The sequence below is a fragment of the Micropterus salmoides genome, unplaced genomic scaffold (assembly GCF_014851395.1).
Source record: "Micropterus salmoides isolate LMB-PRFRI ecotype aquatic unplaced genomic scaffold, ASM1485139v1 Ms_hic_scaffold_3462, whole genome shotgun sequence".
Taxonomy (NCBI): Eukaryota; Metazoa; Chordata; class Actinopteri; order Centrarchiformes; family Centrarchidae; genus Micropterus; species Micropterus salmoides.
This window is the reverse complement of record NW_024042776.1, coordinates 1-23,216: the sequence shown is the minus strand read 5'-3', so window position 1 is coordinate 23,216 and position 23,216 is coordinate 1. Positions and strand designations below refer to the sequence as shown.

Sequence of the window (23,216 nt, the reverse complement as noted above, 5' to 3'; positions counted from 1 at the left end):
GGCAGTGAAATGTTTTTTTTTAATTCATGTGGTCATAGTTGTCCACAACTCAAATCAGAATATAAGAAGAAATGTTTTATACCACCTCAAGAAGGCTTCCTATCAGAAAGTAGGAAGGTATTTCAAATGTACAACTGCAGTACTTAATCTAAGTAAAGTAATTTCCCTGACATTACTGTTTACGCATGTAACAGGTTTTATACTTCCTGTGAGTATAATCCAATCTCTTATTTTCATACTGTATATCCGTTGTGTAATTTGATAAATTGTGTTGTATGTGTGCTCGCATCGTACTACTGAACTTATTGCCCTCTTCAGAGAAGACTCTGACATGCGTCTTTGTAAAGAGAGAAACGGACAGAAAAAGTCTCTAACTCTGCCTGTCAGCTCGCTCTGCTCCGTTAAAACTGAATTTACCATACAGAATTGAATACGAGTGCACTCCAGATTTAGCTGCAGCCAGCTGACCGTGTGCTTCTCCCTATACCGCAGTTCTGTGTCCATGCATGCAGCAAACTGAAAGCACTGTCTGTCGGAGCGTCTACGTGAAAAGAGAAGGAAGACATTGCTGGTAGTATTGTCTTCAGAGTTGTTAAACACCTCAGCGCACTGAAGGAAGCCATCTGACTGTGTGAGGGGCAAGATCGTTGATGTCTGCAGGCAGAGTAGGAGCTCTCCTGTCTGACTGGTCCACCAATAGCAGAGAAGATGACCCCTTGAGACACAGCCCCTCCTCATTTGCATAATGAGGCAGAAATGCATACAAAATTTAAAAAGACAGGCAGAAATAAATACCATGGGTGAAAATAAATAAGGTAAATAAATACAAAGGAAGAATAAAACAGACAAAATATTAAAACACACACATAAAAATACATTAAAAAAATTAGTAATAAATAAAGTTGAATAAACAAATAAGGTAATTATAACAAAGGTGAATAAGTAAAGGCACTAATTAAAATATACATTTATGTCTCCTTGTATAATTTAATTACTACCTACATTTATTTATTTACTTTATTTTTTTGTGTATTTAATTGGATGCTTATTTATTTATTGAGCATTTATTTATTTCTGTATTTATTTCTGACTGTGTCAGGATCGGTCCTCCATACGGGGTGGGAGAGTTATCAAGCACGTAAAGTTTGGTTCAGATGTGAGCATGTACACTGAAGTTACAACAACTTCCTGTGTCATGGCGAAGACTTGATCTTGACGCCACGCCACGGACACGCCCATTGACGAAAACTCGCAAATAGCACAACTTTTCATCTTCAATGCCTTTAGAAGGCACAGCACAAATTTGAAGTCGGTCGGACTAAATCCCTAGGAGGAGTTCGTTAAAGTACGAAGTGTGTAAATCATCCAAAATTTGACGTAAAATTCAAAATGGCCGACTTCCTGTTGATTTTAGGGCATCGCTCCAAGAGGCTTTTTTGTGCGTCTGGACAAGATACACGTACCACAGAAAATTCGTGCACGTAGGTAAAACGTGCGGCGGGGGCTGCTTCGTTAAAAGTCACTTCCTGTTGCCAGCAGGTGGCGCTATGACTGTGGGTGAATGTCAGCATGTACATGTGTTCAGGGCGGGACTCTCATCCTACATGTACAGTTTGGTCCAGATGTGAGCATGTACACTGAAGTTACGACAACTTCCGTGTCATGGCGAAGAGTTGATCTTTGACGCCACGCCACGGACACGCCCATTGACGAAAACTTGCAAATAGCACAACTTTTCATCTTCAATGCCTTTAGAAGGCACAGCACAAATTTGAGGTCGGTCGGACTAAATCCCTAGGAGGAGTTCGTTAAAGTACGAAGTGTGTAAATCATCCAAAATTTGACGTAAAATTCAAAATGGCCGACTTCCTGTTGGTTTAGGCTATGGCTCCAAGAGACTTTTTTGTGCGTCTGGACAAGATACACGTACCACAGAAAATTCGTGCACGTAGGTGAAACGTGCGGCGGGGGCTGCTTCGTTAAAGGTCACTTTCTGTTGCCAGCAGGTGGCGCTATGACTGTGGGTGAATGTCGGCATGTACATGTGTTCAGGGCGGGACTCTCATCCTACATGTACAGTTTGGTCCAGATGTGAGCATGTACACTGAAGTTACAACAACTTCCTGTTTCATGCGAATCATCGACGCCACGGACACGCCCATTGACGAAAACGCGCAAATAGCACAACTTTTCATCGTCAATGCCTTTAGAAGGCACAGCAAATTTGACGTCGATCCGACTAAATCCCTAGGAGGAGTTCGTTAAAGTACGAAGTGTGTAAATCATCCAAAAATGGCCGTAAAATTCAAAATGGCCGACTTCCTGTTGACTTTAGGCTATGGGTTCTTGAGGCTTTTTGTGCGTCTTGATATGATACATGTCCCCAGAAAATTTCGTACATGTAGGTTGAACGTGAACGAGGGGCTAATTTTTTCCAATTTTCTAGGTGGCGCTAGCGAGTCATTTTGCCACGCCCATGTGCGAAACTTGTAGAATACGAAATTTTTCACCGGTTCTGACATGTTTGCAAATTTTGGTGAGTTTTCGAGTATGTTTAGGCCATGTCATTTGGCCTACTTTGCAGAAAAAAAAAAAAAAAAAAAAAATAAATTAAAGCTGCAAGCAGCGTTGGGCGGGCCCTCGCACTTGTAAGCGCGCGCGTGAGCCGGCCGAGTTGCATATTCTGGAGCTCTGCCGGTGCGGCTGTGAATTTGTTACGCGTTATGACGCCGCATGAAGGTGCTATATGTCACTTCCTGTGTCCCCTATGTGGAGCTACATAGCACTTGCCGCTATGAATATAAATCGTATTGGCGTGTAGATGTCTGCGGGGTGGGAGAGTTATCAAGCACGTAAAGTTTGTTTCAGATGTGAACATGTACACTGAACAATAATGTACCCAAACAATAAAATAAATTCCTTTTATATTTCCCTGCCTTGTTTTGTGTACATACAGAGGAAGAATGTGAGAACAGCACACATTTCATCGTTACTGTGTTTCTGCTCCAGCCTGCCTAAAAGAAAAGCGTTTTTGGGATTAAATGGACTTTTTTAGCTGCTGCAGTGCAGGATGAACTCAGAATAGACCCATTTCTCACCTTATTATTCTAAACATGCAACGAAGAAGAAGAAATGCATAATAAATCCTGGGACAAAATCTGTCCACAAATACTGTACAGCATGTAGTCTAATGAACAAGACTTGTGTATAGCTGACTTGGGCAGTGAAATGTTTAATTTTTTAATTCATGTGGTCATAGTTGTCCACAACTCAAATCAGAATATAAGAAGAAATGTTTTATACCACCTCAAGAAGGCTTCCTATCAGAAAGGTAGGAAGGTATTTCAAATGTACAACTGCAGTACTTAAATCTAAGTAAGTAATTTCCCTGACATTACTGTGTTACGCATGTAACAGGTTTTATACTTCCTGTGAGTATAATCCAATCAATCTTATTTTCATACTGTATATCCGTTGTGTAATTTGATAAATTGTGTTGTATGTGGTGCTCGCATCGGGTACTACTGAGACTTCATTGCCCTCTTCAGAGAAGACTCTGACTGCAACATGCGTCTTTGTAAAGAGAGAAACAGACAGAAAAAGTCTCTAACTCTGCCTGTCAGCTCGCTCTGCTCCGTTAAAACTGAATTTACCATACAGAATTGAATACGAGTGCACTCCAGATTTAGCTGCAGCCAGCTGACCGTGTGCTTCTCCCTATACCGCAGTTCTGTGTCCATGCATGCAGCAAACTGAAAGCACTGTCTGTCGGGCGTCTACGTGAAAAGAGAAGGAAGACATTGCTGGTAGTATTGTCTTCAGAGTTGTTAAACACCTCAGCGCACTGAAGGAAGCCATCTGACTGTGTGAGGGGCAAGATCGTTGATGTCTGCAGGCAGAGGAGCTCTCCTGTCTGACTGGTCCACCAATAGCAGAGAAGATGACCCCTTGAGACACAGCCCCTCCTCATTTGCATAATGAGGCAGAAATGCATACAAAATTTAAAAAAGACAGGCAGAAATAAATACCATGGGTGAAAATAAATAAGGTAAATAAATACAAAGGAAGAATAAAACAGACAAAAATATTAAACACACACATAAATAAATACATTAAAAATTAGTAATAAATAAAGTTGAATAAACAAATAAGGTAATTATAACAAAGGTGAATAAGTAAAGGCACTAATTAAATATATACATTTATGTCTCCTTGTATAATTTAATTACTACCTACATTTATTTATTTACTTATTTTTTTGTGTATTTAATTGGATGCTTATTTATTTATTGAGCATTTATTTATTTCTGTATTTATTTCTGACTGTGTCAGGATCGGTCCTCCATAGCGGGGTGGGAGAGTTATCAAGCACGTAAAGTTTGGTTCAGATGTGAGCATGTACACTGAAGTTACAACAACTTCCTGTGTCATGGCGAAGACTTGATCTCTGACGCCACGCCACGGACACACCCATTGACGAAAACTCGCAAATAGCACAACTTTTCATCTTCAATGCCTTTAGAAGGCACAGCACAAATTTGAAGTCGGTCGGACTAAATCCCTAGGAGGAGTTCGTTAAAGTACGAAGTGTGTAAATCATCCAAAATTTGACGTAAAATTCAAAATGGCCGACTTCCTGTTGATTTTAGGGCATCGCTCCAAGAGGCTTTTTTGTGCGTCTGGACAAGATACACGTACCACAGAAAATTCGTGCACGTAGGTAAAACGTGCGGCGGGGGCTGCTTGGTTAAAAGTCACTTCCTGTTGCCAGCAGGTGGCGCTATGACTGTGTGAATGTCAGCATGTACATGTGTTCAGGGCGGGACTCTCATCCTACATGTACAGTTTGGTCCAGATGTGAGCATGTACACTGAAGTTACGACAACTTCCGTGTCATGGCGAAGAGTTGATCTTTGACGCCACGCCACGGACACGCCCATTGACGAAAACTTGCAAATAGCACAACTTTTCATCTTCAATGCCTTTAGAAGGCACAGCAGAAATTTGAGGTCGGTCGGACTAAATCCCTAGGAGGAGTTCGTTAAAGTACGAAGTGTGTAAATCATCCAAAATTTGACGTAAAATTCAAAATGGCCGACTTCCTGTTGGTTTAGGCTATGGCTCCAAGAGACTTTTTTGTGCGTCTGGACAAGATACACGTACCACAGAAAATTCGTGCACGTAGGTGAAACATGCGGCGGGGGCTGCTTCGTTAAAGGTCACTTTCTATTGCCAGCAGGTGGCGCTATGACTGTGGGTGAATGTCGGCATGTACATGTGTTCAGGGCGGGACTCTCATCCGAGATGTACAGTTTTGTCCAGATGTGAGCATGTACACTGAAGTTACAACAACTTCCTGTTTCATGGCGAATCATCGACGCCACGGACACGCCCATTGACGAAAACGCGCAAATAGCACAACTTTTCATCGTCAATGCCTTTAGAAGGCACAGCACAAATTTGACGTCGATCCGACTAAATCCCTAGGAGGAGTTCGTTAAAGTACGAAGTGTGTAAATCATCCAAAAATGGCCATAAAATTCAAAATGGCCGACTTCCTGTTGACTTTAGGCTATGGGTTTTGAGGCTTTTTGTGCGTCTTGACATGATACATGTCCCCAGAAAATTTCGTAGATGTAGGTTGAACGTGAACGAGGGGCTAATTTTTTCCAATTTTCTAGGTGGCGCTAGCGAGTCATTTTGCAACGCCCATGTGCGAAACTTGTAGAATACGAAATTTTTCACCGGTTCTGACATGTTTGCAAATTTTGGTGAGTTTTCGAGTATGTTTAGGCCATGTCATTTGGGCCTACTTTGCAGAAAAAAAAATAAATAAATAATCCGAGCAATTTCAATAGGGACCTCGCACGGTCGTGCTCGGGCCCTAATAAATAATAATAATCCGAGCAGATTCAATAGGGACCTCGCACGGTCGTGCTCGGGCCCTAAAAATAATCCGAGCAAATTCAATAGGGACCTCACACGGTCGTGCTCGGGCCCTAATAAATAATCCGAGCAAATTCAATAGGGACCTCACACGGTCGTGCTCGGGCCCTAAAAATTATAATCCGAGCTAATTCAATAGGGACCTCACACGGTCGTGCTCGGGCCCTAATAATACAAACGTAACTGACCGTTTACTTAACAAACAGTGCTTGTCCAGTCATAGTGTGGCAACCATAACTTGTTTTATGAGGGTACGTGTGGTAAGAGAGACATTCTGTACATAAAGAGCAAAGGGATGCATTTTCTTTCACGAGCAAAGGTGTAAGGAACAGATGACTCAGTGTGCAGCCGGGGTAGCACCAGAGAGTTACCATCTTCACTGATTACATTTGTTTTCTTACATTACAGGTTGTGTTAAAAAGAAAGCCCCTTTCACAGCTAGCATATCCACTGTGTGCTATTTTTACCTGTCAAAGCCAGCCATCAGAGCCTAGGCTAACGTTAGTAGCAATGCAAACTGTTTCTTACTCCTCTTCTCCTCTGTATGGTTCAGCAGGTAAAGATGACTTTCTCTTTCAGGCTTTAAGCACTGTATCACCATGTAAGTCCTTGTGTGTGGATCCAGTTTATTACTGGTTTTAAAATCTGTACAAGTCAGTCGGAGACGGTGTTTCTACCAACTCATGAGGCTTACGTTATCCCAATTAGCTAGATAGCTAGGGGGTTCGAAAATGACCAAGAATTTGGATCGGCAAATCCTCAAAGGGCGCAAACGTGGATGTTCATGAGAGTGTGTGTGTGTATGAGTGTGTGTCTGAGTGAGTGAGTGAGTGAGAGTGTGTGTGTGTGTGTGTGTGTGTGTCTGTAAGTGTGTGGGTGTGTGAGGACCTGAGCCATCTCATTTCTCCCTCAGTGCCTCCTGACTAAGCCGTCATGCACTCTGTCACATTCAGCCCAAAGCACTGTGTCTGTCTCTTTCATCTCATTCTCTCTCCCCCTCTCATTCCATTCCTCCCTCGTCCCTTCTCTCCCCTCCTTCTCCTTCAATGTCTCTCTCCACTCAGGGAATCCAGGGGCCTCGGGGGCCGCCCGGAGAGATCGGCCAAGAGGGTCCCAAGGTCTGTGCGTTGAACGTTCTAATTAGTTATTATGCTAATGTCCTGCTGCTCCCCAGCCACTCGGCTATTCTCAGTCTGTTCTAATGCCACTCCCTCCTCCCTGCTCGCTCTATGCTTCTGTAGTGAAACATACATTTTGTGAGAGGGAGTCGACTTGTTTGGAATCAAATTGCTGTTGTATATGATTAAGGACGGTGTGTGTTACTTGTATTTCTCTCCTTCACAGAACAAGTTAAAAGTTCTACAGGCACTGATGAAAAGTTAACACTATTTTACTTAATGAGGAGCTTGTTACAGATTAAAGGGGGACTCAAGTGACCTGTAAAGTCTGTGGATGCCCTATTTTTCTTTGCAAAGACAAGCACAAGCAGCATGAGGACATGTTTGTGTTTCCCTGACCTTGAAATTACCTTGGAAATGCATTTTCCTGGCCTTTGGAATTGGCACACTCAACGCAACATGCGCTTGATTAAATTTTGCATAAGCAACAACTCCTAAAATTCTGACTGTAACATTTCGATAGTTTGTAAACAGCATCGTCATGAAGAAGTGATAAGAAAGCTGTAGAGCAGTGTTCTGTGCAACAGACTCACTAACTGGACATCATAACTATCGTGTAATAAATATATGACACAAGCAGATTCCACCAACGTAAATTCTGCTTTTGGCAGCACAGTATGTGTTTTCCGTACAGCAGTATAATGTTCGTACTCAGAACAGCTGATGCACCACTCACAACTTATCACAGCTGTTTAACAGGGAAGAGACCCGTAGAGATTTAGGAATATTGTCAGACAGATGTGGTGTGTGTGTGTTTCATTTAGGGGAAGTGTGGAGATCCAGGGGTTGCTGGTCCTCTTGGTCCACCAGGCCAGAAGGTGAGTGGAGCAGCAGATTATCAAGATTGTTTTCTTTAACCTCTGTCTGAACTGCTCTCCAGCTCTGCATCTTCCTTCCCTCTGTCGGTTTTTCTTTTTGCTGCCTTGTATTTTCTTTAATGTCTATATTGTTTTTATACCTTCTTTGAATAATTGCAGGCATTTACATCTACTAGTGTCGCTAGATAGATGTTTTTTGACAAGATTGTCTGGTTTTCAGACTTAGAGTGGGACAAACAGTAGTTAGCCTGATCTGTTTCTGAAGCTCATCTGTTTTATCCTTACACAAACTCAATTTATGGTTTTATTGACCATTGACTTATGTGCTCCAGCTATTTCTTGAGGAACAACAGTGTATCCACCCACCCAGCACTTCTGTGTAACCTCTATGTTTGGTGAGCACAGGTTGTGAATTTGGTCTCTGTAGAGACAAGGTAGTTGAAAACCTGGCAACCTCCCGTGACGACCAGACTTTAGACTGTAGAGAGAGTTTCAGCACCATTTTCTCTGTACCTGTGTCCCACATTTCTTTACAGTTTGTGCATTCATGTGACTCTCCACAAAGCTCTGTGCTACAATCGTCTATCCCTTAGTCTTCACTTGCCAAAAGCATCTACACTATTTGCACCTTTATTCCCCAGTCTGTTAGTCTATACTTACGGCCACATAAAAGTGACAAACACAACACGGCGGTCGGATTAGTGAGGGCACTGCTAATTCTCCCGGAGGGATCAGGGTGCGATCAGGGTGACAGCTTTTGTCCTTTCTCTTTTCTCCTTCTCTGACTGTCTGCCAGCCGCTTCTTCCAGTAGGATCCTGCTGATGAGCGTTAATTCTGCCCATAAATGTCAACCATTGTGGTTTTAAAAAGGGATCTGAGTTTTCACTGTTGTGCTTCTTTAACTACAGGTAGCCTTGGTAATTTTGAAGGTGCCATCCTTCAAAGCAGAAAGGGCTTTAGCTTTTTAGAAATGAAACCAATTTCATGAGTTAAAGACAGTTTTCACTCAAACAAATTTAAAAGCCATATTTACCCAGCACCTATTCTTCTTTTTCACTGCACCAGCCTGGGAAGTTGTTACATGTGAAGAATGGACCATGTCTCACACACACACACACACACACACACACACACACACACACACCTGGAAACTCCTCAAGTTTGATATTTTGACCAGGTGTTAAATAAAATATGTCCTTTTTTTCTGCTAGATAAAGGTTTTCCATCTTGTGTGAAATAAATGGCCAGTTTGAGTTTGACCACATCATATGAATCTTTTCTTTTTTTGAATTCCATCATTAATAACATTTCACCACTGTAGGGTTTAACAGGGGAGCCAGGTTTTCCAGGGCTGCCAGGGGCCTCGGGGCTGCCGGGGTTCAAAGGTCACAAGGTGAGAGCCGATTCATTGAAAAACATACAGTACATGAACAGAGTAAGATAAAAGATGATTTGGTTCGGACTTAATGAAGTCTACAACTGGCAACAAAGGCCACACTTGATGAATGATTTATAGCACTGGCTGTCAGGAGTTTGTACATTTACCTGTTGTATGTAGACATGTTGACAGCTTAACATGGTACATACTTGGTAATGTATTATTCATGTTTTGCTTAGATGGCGTGATTAATTTGAACAGTACTGAAGGTTGTCCTTCAAACATGCTCAGGCAAGTCCAGTACAAACAGTCCTGATCTGGATCAAGCTGTTAACATGTTGTATGTTGTTTTCAGCAAAGTATGTCGTTAACAGGACACTGATGCTATGTTACTGTTAATTCATTAATTAATGATTCAGTGTCAGGCGACACTAGAGATGCTCACAAGTCTTTGAGCTAAAGTCTTAGTCAAGTCTCAAGTCACTTGTGCTTGTATCACCTGCTGCGTTCAATCCAGGCTGCTTAGAACACAACCTGTTTTTCACTTACCAAGTAGTGTGCAATGCAACTAATCAAAGGTTATAAATACTGTAAGTCAACACATCCCCCAGACTCTCAAACCCAGGGTAATGTTAACTAAATACATCTGTAATGTTACATGATCAACAATAAACCTGTTTGCAGCCAACGTTAATAATTAACGTGATGGCAGCCAGCGGGATGTAAATGATTACGTTAATCAACCACCACAAGTTTGGCAAGCAAAGAAATGCTCGTTCATCTTTTCATAACGAACGACAGTCAGAGTTAACCTCCCGTAGGTTGTAGCTAAAGCAAGAAGCAAGCTAACGTTAGATGGCCAATGCTGAACTACGCATGTTTACTAACCTCAAGTTACTAACCTATTTTGCGTTCAGCGCTTCTTTGTCTTGTTGTATGAAGTTTTAAAGCCAAAGTTTATGATGAATGGCACAGCAGCTGCGGGTGTTGTCCTTATCATGTGTGGCAGTGTGCAGCAGATATGTAGCATGTGTTACGTAGGTAGGTTATAGGTAACACGGAGGAGAATAACAGCAAGCTCATACCGACGTTTGTTCACGAGTCCCACATCTGGAGTCCAGGTCAAGTCTGCAGTCTTTTGAGGATGAGTCTCAGGTCAAGTCTATGTCAAGTCACTGTGTGTGTGACTCAAGTCCAAGTCTCAAACTCGAGTCCCCATCTCTGGGCAACACATGTGAATTACTGTGAGTTTGATGTTTTCTAATGTTCACTGTTGTATCTTTAGGGGGAGAGAGGAGAGACGGGCTCTAAAGGACACCAGGTACTTTTTCTTCACACTTCTACTGGATGGTTAGATGAGCTACTTATCCATAGTCAGTGTAGGGTTGAGCCATTCTGACAAAAATATCTAATTGTCATTATTTTGAGTGATGACGGCCTCCGATCAGATAATGTAATGTGATCAAAACATCAGTCAACAAGTAACACAGTTTCACACTACAATGGCTCTGATTTAATAAAGTGGCTTCAGGTTCAATTCAATTTAGTTTCAGTTTTTTATATAGTGTCAAGTCATAACAGAAGTAATGTCATTGCACTTTTCATTTATAGCGGATCTAGACTGTATTCTGTGTAATATTATTTACAGAGAACCAACAGTTCCCACCATGAGCAGCAATTGGCAACAGTGGCATGGAAAACTCCCTTTAAAAGGGACCTAGACTCAGGGTCATCTGTCTCAGCCAACTGGGTAACATTTGTAGATGACACATGTTTTAGTTTGAAGTAAAATGCTACATTATATACATTATACACGTTAGGGCAAAAATTTCTAAACAAGATGTCTGTCTTATAGTGCTGTAGCAAAATTTAAGGATGCGATTCCATCAGCTCTAAATTCATTATCAAGTCACAAAGTAACAGAGGATGGTAATTTCACTGCGAATGACACTTGACTCTGTTTCCCCTCTAAAAAAGAAAATAATAAAACAAAGACGGTTAGCTCCATGCTATAATACTGAAACTCGCAAATTAAAGCAAATATTGCGGAAACTTGAGAGAAATTGGTGTTCCACCAAACTGGAAAATTCTTGTTTAATTTGGCAAGATAGTCTTAAAACTTATAGGAAGGCCCTCCGTAATGCCAGAGCAGCATACTACTTGTCATTAATAGAGGAAAATAGGAACAACGCCAGATTTCTTTTCAGCACTGTAGCCAGGCTGACAGAGAGCCACAGCTCTATTGAGCCATGTATTCCCATAGCTCTCAGTAGTTACGACTTCATGAGCTTCTTTAATGATAAAATTCTAACTATTAGAGACAAAATTCACCAAGAACTACACTTAATTGGCACCGACTTATCTCTAAACTCAGGAACCTTAGAAACAGCTGTAAAACCATATATATGTTTAGACTGCTTTGCTTCCCTCAATCTTTACCAACTAACTTGAATAATTTCTTCATCTAAACCATCAACCTGCCTCTTAGACCCCATCCCGACTAGGCTGCTTAAAGAAGTTTTACCCTTAGTCAGCATCTCTACTAGATATGATCAATCTATCTTTATCAACAGGCTATGTACCAAAGTACTTTAAAGTAGCTGTAATTAAACCTCTTCTGAAAAAGCCCAACCTTGATCCAGATGTTTTAGCCAACTATAGACCTATATCTAACCTTCCATTTCTCTCTAAGATCCTTGAGAAAGCATCAGAACCTATTACAGAGACTGGAACTTTTAATTGGCATTAAAGGAACTGCTCTAAGCTGATTTAAGTCCTATTTATCAGATTGATTTCAGTTTGTACATGTACATTGTACATGCATGCCAAAGTTAGTCATGGAGTTCCTCAAGGATCTGTCCTCGGACCAATCCTCTTCACTTTATATATGCTTCCTTTAGGCAATATTATCAGGAAACACTTCATAAACTTCCATTTTTATGCAGATGATACTCAGTTATATCGATCAATCAAGCCAGATGAAACTCATCAGTTAGCTAAACTTCAAATGTGCCTTCAGGATGTTAAAACCTGGATGACCTGTAATTTTCTAGTGTTAAACTCAGATGAATTTATTGAGATAAGATAAGATTAAGATATAGTTTTCCTAGATGGCATCGCCCTTGCCTCCATCACCACTGTGAGGAATCTTGGAGTTATCTTTGATCAGGACATGTTGTTTAAATCTGACATTTCAAGGACCGCCTTTTTTCACCTACATAATATTGCAAAAATCAGGATAAATAATAATCAGTTTAAAATGATGCAGAAAAACTAGTCCATGCATTTGTTACTTCTAGACTGGATTACTGCAATTCCTTATTATCAGGCTGCTCGAAAAAGTCCATTAGGACTCTTCAGCTGATTCCGAATGCTGCAGCAGGTGACAGGAACCAGGAAAAGAGATCATGTTTCTCCTGTCTTAGCTTCTCTGCATTGGCTTCCTGTAAAATCCAGAATAGAATTTAAAATCGTTCTTCTCACCTACAAAGCTCTTAATGGTCAGGCACCATCTTATCTGAAAGAGCTCATAGTACCTTACTACCCAACCACAGCACTGCGCTCCCAGAATGCAGGAACATAGGGGCAGCAGGTGACCCGCAACCACAGATCCAACTCCACAGCTTCAGAGCCAGAAACACCTGCAGGAAGTGATAGGAGGAGAGAGGAGAGGGACGAGAAAGCACAAGACAACGGGAAAGGGAAGAAGTCAAGTTAGTAACATGCATTAATGGGATGAGGTTGCATACAGAGGGAGAGAAGGAGGAGGAGAGAGGAGCTCAGTGCATCATGGGAAATCCCCGGCAGTCTAGGCCTATAACAGCATAACTAAGGGATGGTTCAGGACTCACCTGAGCCAGCCCTAACTATAAGCTTTATCAAAGAGGAAAGTCTTAAGCCTACTCTTAAATGTGGAGATGGTGTCTGCCTCCCGAACCCAAACTGGAACCTGGTTCTACAGGAGAGAAGCTTGATAGCTGAACGCTCTGGCTTCCATTCTACTTTTGGAGACTCTAGGAACCACAAGTAACCCTACATTCTGGGAGCGCAGTGTTCTGGTGGGGTAGTAAGGTACTTTGAGCTCTTTCAGATAAGATGATGCCTGACCATTAAGAGCTTTGTAGGTGAGAAGAAGGATTTTAAATTCTATTCTGGATGTTACAGGAAGCCAATGCAGAGAAGCTAAGACAGGTGAAATGTGATCTCTTTTCCTGGTTCCTGTCAGAACATGTGCTACAGCATTCTGGAGGCTGAAGAGTCTTCGGGCAGCCTGATAATAAGGAATTGCAGTAATCCGGCCTAGAAGTAACAAATGCATGGACTAGTTTTTCTGCATCATTTTTAGACAGTTCCTGTTTTTTGCTATATTACATAGGTGGAAAAAAGAATTTGCTTAATGTGAGACTTAAACGACATCAAAGATAACTCCAAGATTCCTCACAAATGCGGTAAATGTACCGTTATCATGTAACCAGCATGGGATTAGTTCAACCTCAAGCTAATAAAATATTACTGTAACACTGCAGTAGGAGTTTAACCTGAGTTTCCAGCATGTCTGTCTATAGCTGCTGTCACACTGCCTTTTTTCCCGGGAGTATTGTGTCAATATGCGGTATGACAGGTACGATTGATATGCCTCTGAGCTGGGAATATTTAAGTAACAGAGTCTGAACATGTCTGGAGAAAAGCCACAGCCACCATGCCGGTGTTTCTGCATTTATTTCAGAATTTCTGTATGAAAGTGGTTGTGTTTCAGATTATGCTCGCTCATGGGTTTAAGCAAGCATGCATACCAGGTTGCAGTCTTCAATCTGCAACGCTAGTGGCTGCGGAAAACTACATATTGCCCCTTTAAAGGAGTAATAAGTAACTAGTAACTTATTACAATTTTTGAGTAACTTGCCAAACACTAGCAAGGAATGCATTATAATAATGCAAAGGTATAAAGGGGGACTGGGGTCTATCCCAGCAGGAGCACATGAACACCTCCACGTTGTAGCAACAAGACGCCACCCTGCACTTTTTCTACCATTGTGAACACAGAATAAGTCACAAATTGAACAATCACAGCGAGTGATGATGGTCTGATTCAGTTCTGCAGACAGTGTGATAGCCCAGCGGAGCAGTATGTTACAGTGCTGCAGGATATGGTTGGAAAGCCACACACCAGATAAAAAGTCAGGTTTGTTAAAGGTCACAACTAGCCAATTCCAATCCCTCTCACTGGGTTTCTCTTATTGGCTGCTAGTGGTAATCATGACCTTTTTTACACACACACACACACACACACACACACACACACACACACACACACACACACACATAGACAGAATGAAGGCAACACACACACACACACACGCGCAGACACAGAGATTGAAGGCATGGACCAGCACACACTAATACACACACCTAAATTGACACACCCGTTGTTACACAGTCTCGCACAAGCAACACACACACACACACACACATACACGCACACACACCGCATGAACACACCAGCACATGTGTAAACACACTCACAAGCTTCAGTTAATCATGGTGTGTCTTTTTGCAGGGGGAGCCAGGCAGAGATGGAGATCCAGGGACTCCTGGTGTACCTGTGAGTGTGCAGTCATTCTGTTTCCACTGGGTGGCAGCGAAGCTTATGTTTCTGTAGGGTTAGCAGGGGGACTGGGTTTTAAAGATGTGTGTCCGTATGTTTGTGTTCAATTATGAGGATCAAATGTCCCCACAAGGGCATGAGGACAAGGAAGTCTATCAGTCCTCATTTACAAGGAGCTAATTTGATTTGATTTTTTTTAAGTGTGTCTGTAGTTAAGTCACCACCATATAAATTTAACAATAATGAACTCAACCCATACAACACCTCTCTGAAAGTGACTTTACTATGTGCTTTATCTGAAAAAGTGAACTTTCAGCATAGACATAGTTCATCTGTTTAGGAGAGTACTCATGGCAAAGCCATGGCCCTGTTTAGCGTTAATGCTCAACCTCAGAAAAACCACATGAGGATCGTTGTGTCATGGTTCAGAAAAGGACCCCTCAAAACTGAACAAATAAGGTATAAGAACATACAGCACTAGTACGTACACAACTGTTTGAAAAAATAGGTGTTTATATAAATATGTTTATTAAAATAAAATAAAATATCTATATACAATTTAAGAATGTTTGTAAGGTGCAAACAGTAGTGAAAAGAAATAAATATTGAAAGGCCATGATGATGTTAAACTATAAAAATGCAATCTATAATGTTGGAGGGTATGACACCATGACTGAATTATCTGTCAATCAGAAGGATGGCCTGTGGAAAGAAACTGTTGTTGTGTCTCTAATGAGCATTATAACTGATGGCTGAACTCATTTCACTGAGAGTTAGCAGGTTTAGGGAACTGTTGCTGCCATGATAGGTCTTTCAACATCAGACATGTAGACTTGTCATAGTAGATAAAGCACTGATACCAATATTAACGATGGCTCCGTTCTGTCCAAGTATCCCAGTGAGTCCTGAGATTTTCATTCATTGATCATTCACCTGTGCTTTTCTTCCTGTCACATTTTCAGCTGATAATATGAGAACATAATGCCTTTTTTCCATTTCCATCGGTACCAGCTCAACTCGCCACAACTCGACTCTACTCGACTTGGTTTTGGCCCGCTGTCCGTTTCCCATTGCAGATAGTACCCAGAAATACTCCAGAGATAGTACTCCCCCAGGTTGGCGCAAGCTTCCCCACCACCACTTGCGGAGCTCCTTAAAGGGATTATTTGTAAGTCTTTCAATTAAATTAATAAAATTTTCATTGCCTTATTGTCAATGGGCTCAAAACTCACTTAGAAATGAAGCACACGCCTGTTTTCTCCGTTGCTTGCATCACTATTCTGCTTTGAATGTGAGGTCTCCGGGTCGGATTCAGCCCTGTGCGCGCTCCCGAGCCTTTCTCGTGCAACAGCGACAACACGGCAGCTAACGACATGCAGTGCACTAACACGATGAAACAACTGGCTCACAGCAAAACAGGCTCCACATAAGGATACAAAACAACAATAAAGGTTTATGTGCTGAAGCCCATCAGTCCAAACAGGTTCAGATGGTGTCGAGTAAGAACAAAGTGAGCATTAGTAAAGCTGGAGAAACACAGCGAAAGTCACGTTAGCTTGCAGGCTAACGCCAAGCAGTTGCTAAAGTTATCCGGTGCAAAGTTATAGAACGTTGGCTTTCCATATTACTTCACCAACTAACGCGACCCGTGTTATATCCTGTGTGCCACACACATGATTTAGCCTGCAGAGAGGATGTAACGGTAAAAAGCAAATGTGGAGCGATTTGTTTACTAACGTTAGCCTATAGTGATGCAGCCAGGACCAGCCAGCTAACGCTACAGTAGCTCGGACCTGCCGCTGTTTGCTTCATAACATTCAGTTTATGTATTTATATATAGTCTATGGGTTTTACCAATAACGTTACTCAGGTACACAGCTAACTGCTACTAACGTGACCCACATAACATAAAACACGGCCACAACAACCCAGAGGAAGAGCCATCCACTATCACTAGTTACAGTAAAGTTACTTACTGCAGTCTAACTCTAGATTCTCTTTGACCAATCAGTAGTCTGCTGTGTTTTCACGTTACATTTTAGTATCGCCTTAGCTTACTTGGAACCTCAACGGAGGTGATTTGAAAAAAAGTACCAGGTAGCAGTTACAACTTTTCCCCGATGGAAAACCAAAAAAGGTGTGTAGAGTCGAGGCCAGTGGAGCTGGTACTATGCGGTGAAAAACGGGCTTATGTGACAAGATGTCTTTATAATTAGTACCAAGCAGAGTTGCCAGTGGGAATATGGAAATACTTTTGTAAAGGTTTGATGGATGCTAACGCTAACGTGAGTGACAGTGGAACCTGCATGGATCTGAATATACCAGCTACAGATAGATGTTGACTAATGAAGCCAGTCCAGATGGCATAGTTGACGTCTTTTTGGGCTCACCGAGCGACTCTCTCTTTAAACCTGTCACCAAACAGAAGAAGCGTGAATGCAACTGTAACAGGAGTAACACCAGATAAGACATCTTGCCACTAATCGTGAAACTTTCCATCAAACATGAAGAGATGTTCCACAAGATTTCAGCGATGGAAATGACAGCAAACACAACCTCTAAACAAATTGAAATGACATTTAACTAACTAAGACCACGCCAATTAAGGTATAACAGGTAGTTTATTTGGTTAGAGAGAAGGTTCAGGAAGGAAAGAATGGAGGGGATGAAGCGGTCGAAGGGAAGGGGTCGAGTGGGGAAGTATGTAGGGGTCGAAGGGGAGGGATGAAGGGATCGAGGAGGTAGGGATGAGGGGTCGAGAAAGTAGATATGAATTGTGGGGTAGAGCTCGTAGAGGGTCAGGGGAGGACAGTTCCAATGGCCACTCTGAGATGAACTATCTGCCACCGTAGTGGCCGTTGATTCCAGCGGACGGTGCTGCATCGGTGTATTGGTTGATGTCTTCGGGTTGGGTTAAGTGGTTGTTATGAACAGGAATAGCGATGCCATTCCGAGAAGAAAGGAATGATCTCAGCTCCATTTACAAGTGTTGTCGAGTATGGAGTAATCGTGGAGGGAAGGAACTGTGGCGAATAGGTAGGATAAGTGGGAAAGAAGGGATCCTACTTGTGGAATGATGAGGATAGCAAAATTTAAGTGTCCAAGTATGGAGGGAAGTTGGTGCTTGGTACAACGGTTGGGGAGCTAGTTTAGAATGTAGATAGAAATATGATGGAGTTTCCCAGGTTGGGAGGGAGGCTTGAAAGAAAGTGGATAAATACCTTGGGGCTGCTCTTGCACCCGAATTTGGTACAGACTGTTAAGTAATCTGAAACTATTCCGAGAAACACAGAAAAGAAGAAACTCTAGAATAAAAGAGCTGGTAATGTCGGATTAAGTTGACCAGGCGCTGTGGCTGGTGGTTGAGGTTGATGTGTGAGCTGGTTGCTTGGTGCATGAAAAGATCTGGACTCAAGATGAGACTATTGTTACGGGGTGTGGTGTGTGGACAGAGAGGACCCAAATGCAGCACTCTGAGGGAAGGAGGTTTATTTAGGGAAAAGGGTGAGAGGGACTGGAGTGGAGGGAGAGGAGGACGTCGGGGAAGTACAGGCACGGGGAACCAAGGGGTCAGGGGACCAGGGAGCCGGGGAACACAGGGGCCGAGGAAGCGAGGAGAGGCGGGGAAACAGGGAGGACGCCGTGAGGGAAGTCCGAAGAGGAGTGGGCCAGTGGATGAGCCCAGCCGAACGGAGGACGAGGTGAGTGTACCTGGGAGGGAGACAGACAGAGAGACAAGGTTAGGGAAGACAACGACAAGGCACAGGGTAAGTGTGAAAAAAAAGAAACATGGACGCTTGAACACAGAAGTGGCACCAGGTATGGAGCAACGACGATCAAGCGAGGATGGTGTGGAGAACCGGGGTTGAAATACAGGCAGTCATGAGGTGATTACTGGCAGGTGTGGCAGGCTGACGAGGTGGCTGATGAGATGCAGGTGCAGGTAGTTGGCTGGGCTCAGGAGCAGAGGGAGAGAGAGAGCACACAGGGGAGAAAACACAGGGAGGCAGGCAGGGAACAGAAAACCAAGGAAAAAACAAAAACTGAAAAAAGTGCGAGGTCCCTATTTTATTTGCTAAGATTATTAGGGCCCGAGCACGACCGTGCGAGGTCCCTATTGAATTTGCTAAGATTATATATTTTATGTATCATATCAAGACGCACAAAAAAGCCTCAAGAACCCATACTCTAAAGTCAACAGGAAGTCGGCCATTTTGAATTTTACGGCCATTTTTGGATGATTTACACACTCCGTACTTTAACGAACTCCTCCTAGGGATTTAGTCGGATCGACGTCAAATTTCTGCTGTGCCTTCTAAAGGCATTGACGATGAAAAGTTGTGCTACTTGTGAGTTTTCGTCAATGGGCGTGTCCGTGGCGTGGCGTCAAAAATCAAGTCTTCGCCATGACACAGGAAGTTGTCGTAACTTCAGTGTATATGCTCACATCTGGACCAAAGTGTACATGTAGGATGAGAGTCCCGCCCTGAACACATGTACATGCCGACATTCACCCACAGTCATAGCGCCACCTGCTGGCAACAGGAAGTGACTTTTAACGAAGCAGCCCCCGCCGCACGTTTCACCTACGTGCACAATTTTCTGTGGTACGTGTATCTTGTCCAGACGCACAAAATAGTCTCTTGGAGCGATGCCCTAAAATCAACAGGAAGTCGGCCATTTTGAATTTTACGTCAAATTTTGGATGATTTACACACTTCGTACTTTAACGAACTCCTCCTAGGGATTTAGTCCGACCGACTTCAAATTTGTGCTGTGCCTTCTAAAGGCATTGAAGATGAAAAGTTGTGCTATTTGCGAGTTTTCGTCAATGGGTGTGTCCGTGGCGTGGCGTCAAAGATCAAGTCTTCGCCATGACACAGGAAGTTGTTGTAACTTCAGTGTACATGCTAACATCTGAACCAAACTTTACGTGCTTGATAACTCTCCCACCCCGCTATGGAGGACCGATCCTGACACAGTCAGAAATAAATACAGAATAAATAAATGCTCAATAAATAAATAAGCATCCAATTAATACACAAAAAATAAAGTAAATAAATAAATGTAGGTAGTAATTAAATTATATAAGGAGACATAAATGTATATATTTTAATTAGTGCCTTTACTTATTCACCTTTGTTATAATTACCTTATTTGTTTATTCAACTTTATTTATTACTAATTTTTTTAATGTATTTATTTATGTGTGTTTTAATATTTTGTCAAGTGCACTCGTATTCAATTCTGTATGGTAAATTCAGTTTTAACGGAGCAGAGCGAGCTGACAGGCAGAGTTAGAGACTTTTTCTGTCCATTTCTCTATTTACAAAGACGCATGTTGCAGTCAGAGTCTTCTCTGAGATGCGATGCGAGCACGACATACAACACAATTTATCAAATTACACAACGGATATACAGTATGAAAATAAGATTGATTGGATTACTCACAGGAAGTATAAAACTGTTACATGCGTCTATTAAAAGTAAGTAACACAAAAAGTCAGGGAAATTACTTTACTTAGATTTAAGTACTGCAGTTGTAGATGTCCCTATTGAATTTGCTAAGATTATATACCTTATTATATACCTAAACCTTGCATCATCTTGTCACAAGATCGCTGACGTAATTGCTGACGTAATCTGCACTCTGCGCATGCGTTGGCGTCTGTAGCCACCTGTCGGAAGCTCCGTCTTAAAACGAACTCTTATCCAGTTTTAATCCATTCTTTTTCGTTACATTTTTTATATCCTTTTTTTTAACTTGAGTTTTTAACTTAAGTTTTACGTGGGTTAAGGATTTTAGTCATCCGACATGGATTTTAAGCTAGATGACCGTAAAAACGCGATCAACGCTACTGATCGCAACAAAGCTCCGGTGACTATGCTAGCCGATAACTCTGCCCCATTAGGACTGCACACTCCTTAAGAAAGCGAACAAGAAGATTGCTGACCTTATGGAAGACATCCAACGACTTTCAGAGGAACTCAAAAAGAAAGATTCTCTGCTGACTGGCTTTATGGATGTGGCTTCAGTACAAGCCAAACAGATTGTTTCTCTTAGTGCAACCGCTAACATCCAGGACACCGTATTTTGTGACCCCTCTAGCCTTCCGAGGCTTTCATCCTGCTCGACTCCGAAGCATCAGTCAACCTGGGCTGAAGTGGTGGTCCGTGGCTTTAAGAGAGGCTCGGATGGGGCTGCCTCTCCTCCGCACATCGATGCAGCCTTGTCTAACGACACTCCGGTCCATCCAGCGGATGCACCTGCGGCTTCGAGTCTCCCGATACGGATCTCTTTCGGCGCACAGTGCCTGCCGACACTGTTGCATCTCCTCCACGGCTACATCTCCTGCACTGGGCCGCCGGTCTGCCGCTGGGCCTGATCGGCGTCCGTCATCCCGGTCAAAAACCTCCGCTTCCCGACGTAGGATCCTGAAGGAGGCTGTGCTCAGACGCTCCGGAGGCCGTCTCTACCCTGCACCGTCGGGTAGCCCTTCTCTCAGGTCTGTTACTGCTACTCCAACAACACACTCGCTGCTCACACTCCATCCTCAGTCCGCACACAGTGTTGAAGCAGATTCTGCTCAGTCCTGCTCTGGAACCCCACAACCGGCATCTCCTCGTCCTCTTTCTCCCCAACCACACTAATAATTGGTGACTCCATAACCAGAAACATCCATTTCTTTAACGCTACCACTCACTGCTTCCCCGGTGCCACCACGGCTGACATTTAAAAAAAACTCCAGGACCTGATGCCGTTGCTCCCCCTCCATCACAAGAGTGATAGCCCATGTCAGAACAAATGACACAGCTCTTCAGCAGTCTGAGCTGACAAAATCAGATTTTAACCATCTTCTTAACTTTTTAAAGCAGTGTGGAAAGTCTGTTTTTATCTCTGGTCCCATTCCCACAGTTGGTCGCGGTGCTGGCCACTTCAGTAGACTCCTTGGCCTCCACGACTGGCTCAAGTCCGCCTGCAGGGCTCATCGTGTGTGTTATGTGGATAATTTTAATATTTTCTGTCAAAATGTCTCTTTTTAAGACAGACGGACTTCACCCAAACAAACGGGGCTCAGAAATGTTAGCTGCGCACATACAGCATGTGGTGCGGTCCACACATGACTTACGTGAATGCACACCTGGACACACCACCGCTCACTGAACAGATCTCTGCCTCACTGCCACAAACAACTGTCGCCACTGCTGGCATGTAAAGCCGTCTGCTCCCAGTACTGTTCCACAGACTTCTATTCCTGTCATCATCACGCATAGACCAGTAAACCGAAATGTGCACATCCCACACAGAAATAATAGTAATCTCTTAAGGATTAGGACAACTGCACCAACTCCTGCACCCAGAACAAACTCATTTAAAATGGCTCTCTTCAATGTGAGATCACTTTCAAGTAAGACTTTTATCTTAAATGATTTTATCTTGTCTGCAAAACTAGATTTTAGTTTTTAACTGAATCCTGGTTGCAAATAAATGACTATAGCCAACTAGCTGAACTGTGTCCGCCTCAATATGATTGTTTTAGTCAACCGAGGGTCAGTGGTCGTGGTGGTGGGTTAGTGAGCGTGTATAGGAAAAATTTAAAATGTCATCAGGTACGCTGTGATGAATTTAACTCCTTTGAAGTTCTCACTCTTAAACTTGGAGGGCTGCAACCTGTCATATTTGTTATAATTTATCGCCCCCCAAAACCGCCTGGAGGATTTTTCAGAACTTCCTGAATTTTTCTACTCTGGTTTTAAATTATGACAGAATTGTTCTTTGTGGCGATTTTAATATTCATGTTGATGACCCCAACAATGTTAATGCAACTAACTTTTAAATATAGCCACTTCTTTTAACTTCAAACAACATGTCAAAGGACAAACACATAACTGTGGTCATACACTAGACTTGGTTTTTACCCTGGGTGTCAGCATTTCCTCTGTGGAATTAGTGGACATGACCATATCTGACCACAGATGTATTGTTTTTAGCTGCGATTCGCCGGTTACTCATGCCACCTCACCAAGCTCCGTGTGTTCTCGCATCTTTATGAACAAAGTGTTTCAAAGTTTTGCGCATTCTTTCAGAGCCAAAGCCAACACCTGTCTGATTCCAACACCAACAATCTGGTCGATCACTTCAATCATATCTGCTTGTCGTCACTAAATATTACTGCTCCTCTAAAGGTTAGGCCTACGTCTAAAGCTAGTAAGCAACCCTGGATAAATGACAGCATTCGCAGCCTGAAAAGGGAATGCAGGAAAGCAGAGCGCAGATGGAAAAAATCCA

At 42.6% G+C, this 23,216-nt stretch overlaps 1 protein-coding gene across 1 annotated transcript; it reads left to right on the top strand.

Moving 5' to 3' along the window:
* The first annotated feature begins 6,992 nt into the window (after positions 1–6,992).
* LOC119884452 (collagen alpha-2(IX) chain-like) lies at positions 6,993–16,059 on the top strand. Its single transcript, XM_038694853.1, has 6 exons — positions 6,993–7,064; positions 7,889–7,942; positions 9,265–9,336; positions 10,607–10,642; positions 14,879–14,923; positions 15,938–16,059. The coding sequence occupies exons 1-6, from the start codon at positions 6,993–6,995 to the stop codon at positions 16,004–16,006; spliced, it is 348 nt and encodes a 115-aa protein (XP_038550781.1). The 3' UTR covers positions 16,007–16,059.
* The last annotated feature ends 7,157 nt before the right edge of the window (positions 16,060–23,216 follow it).

Excerpts from the sequence above, each read along its gene's own strand:
- LOC119884452 (XM_038694853.1), top strand. The coding sequence starts at position 6,993 with ATGTCTCTCTCCACTCAGGGAATCCAGGGGCCTCGGGGGCCGCCCGGA. Across the intron at positions 7,943-9,264 it reads TTGGTCCACCAGGCCAGAAG|GGTTTAACAGGGGAGCCAGG; the intron begins GTGAGTGGAGCA and ends TCACCACTGTAG. Across the intron at positions 14,924-15,937 it reads CAGGGACTCCTGGTGTACCT|CTCAACTCGCCACAACTCGA; the intron begins GTGAGTGTGCAG and ends CATCGGTACCAG.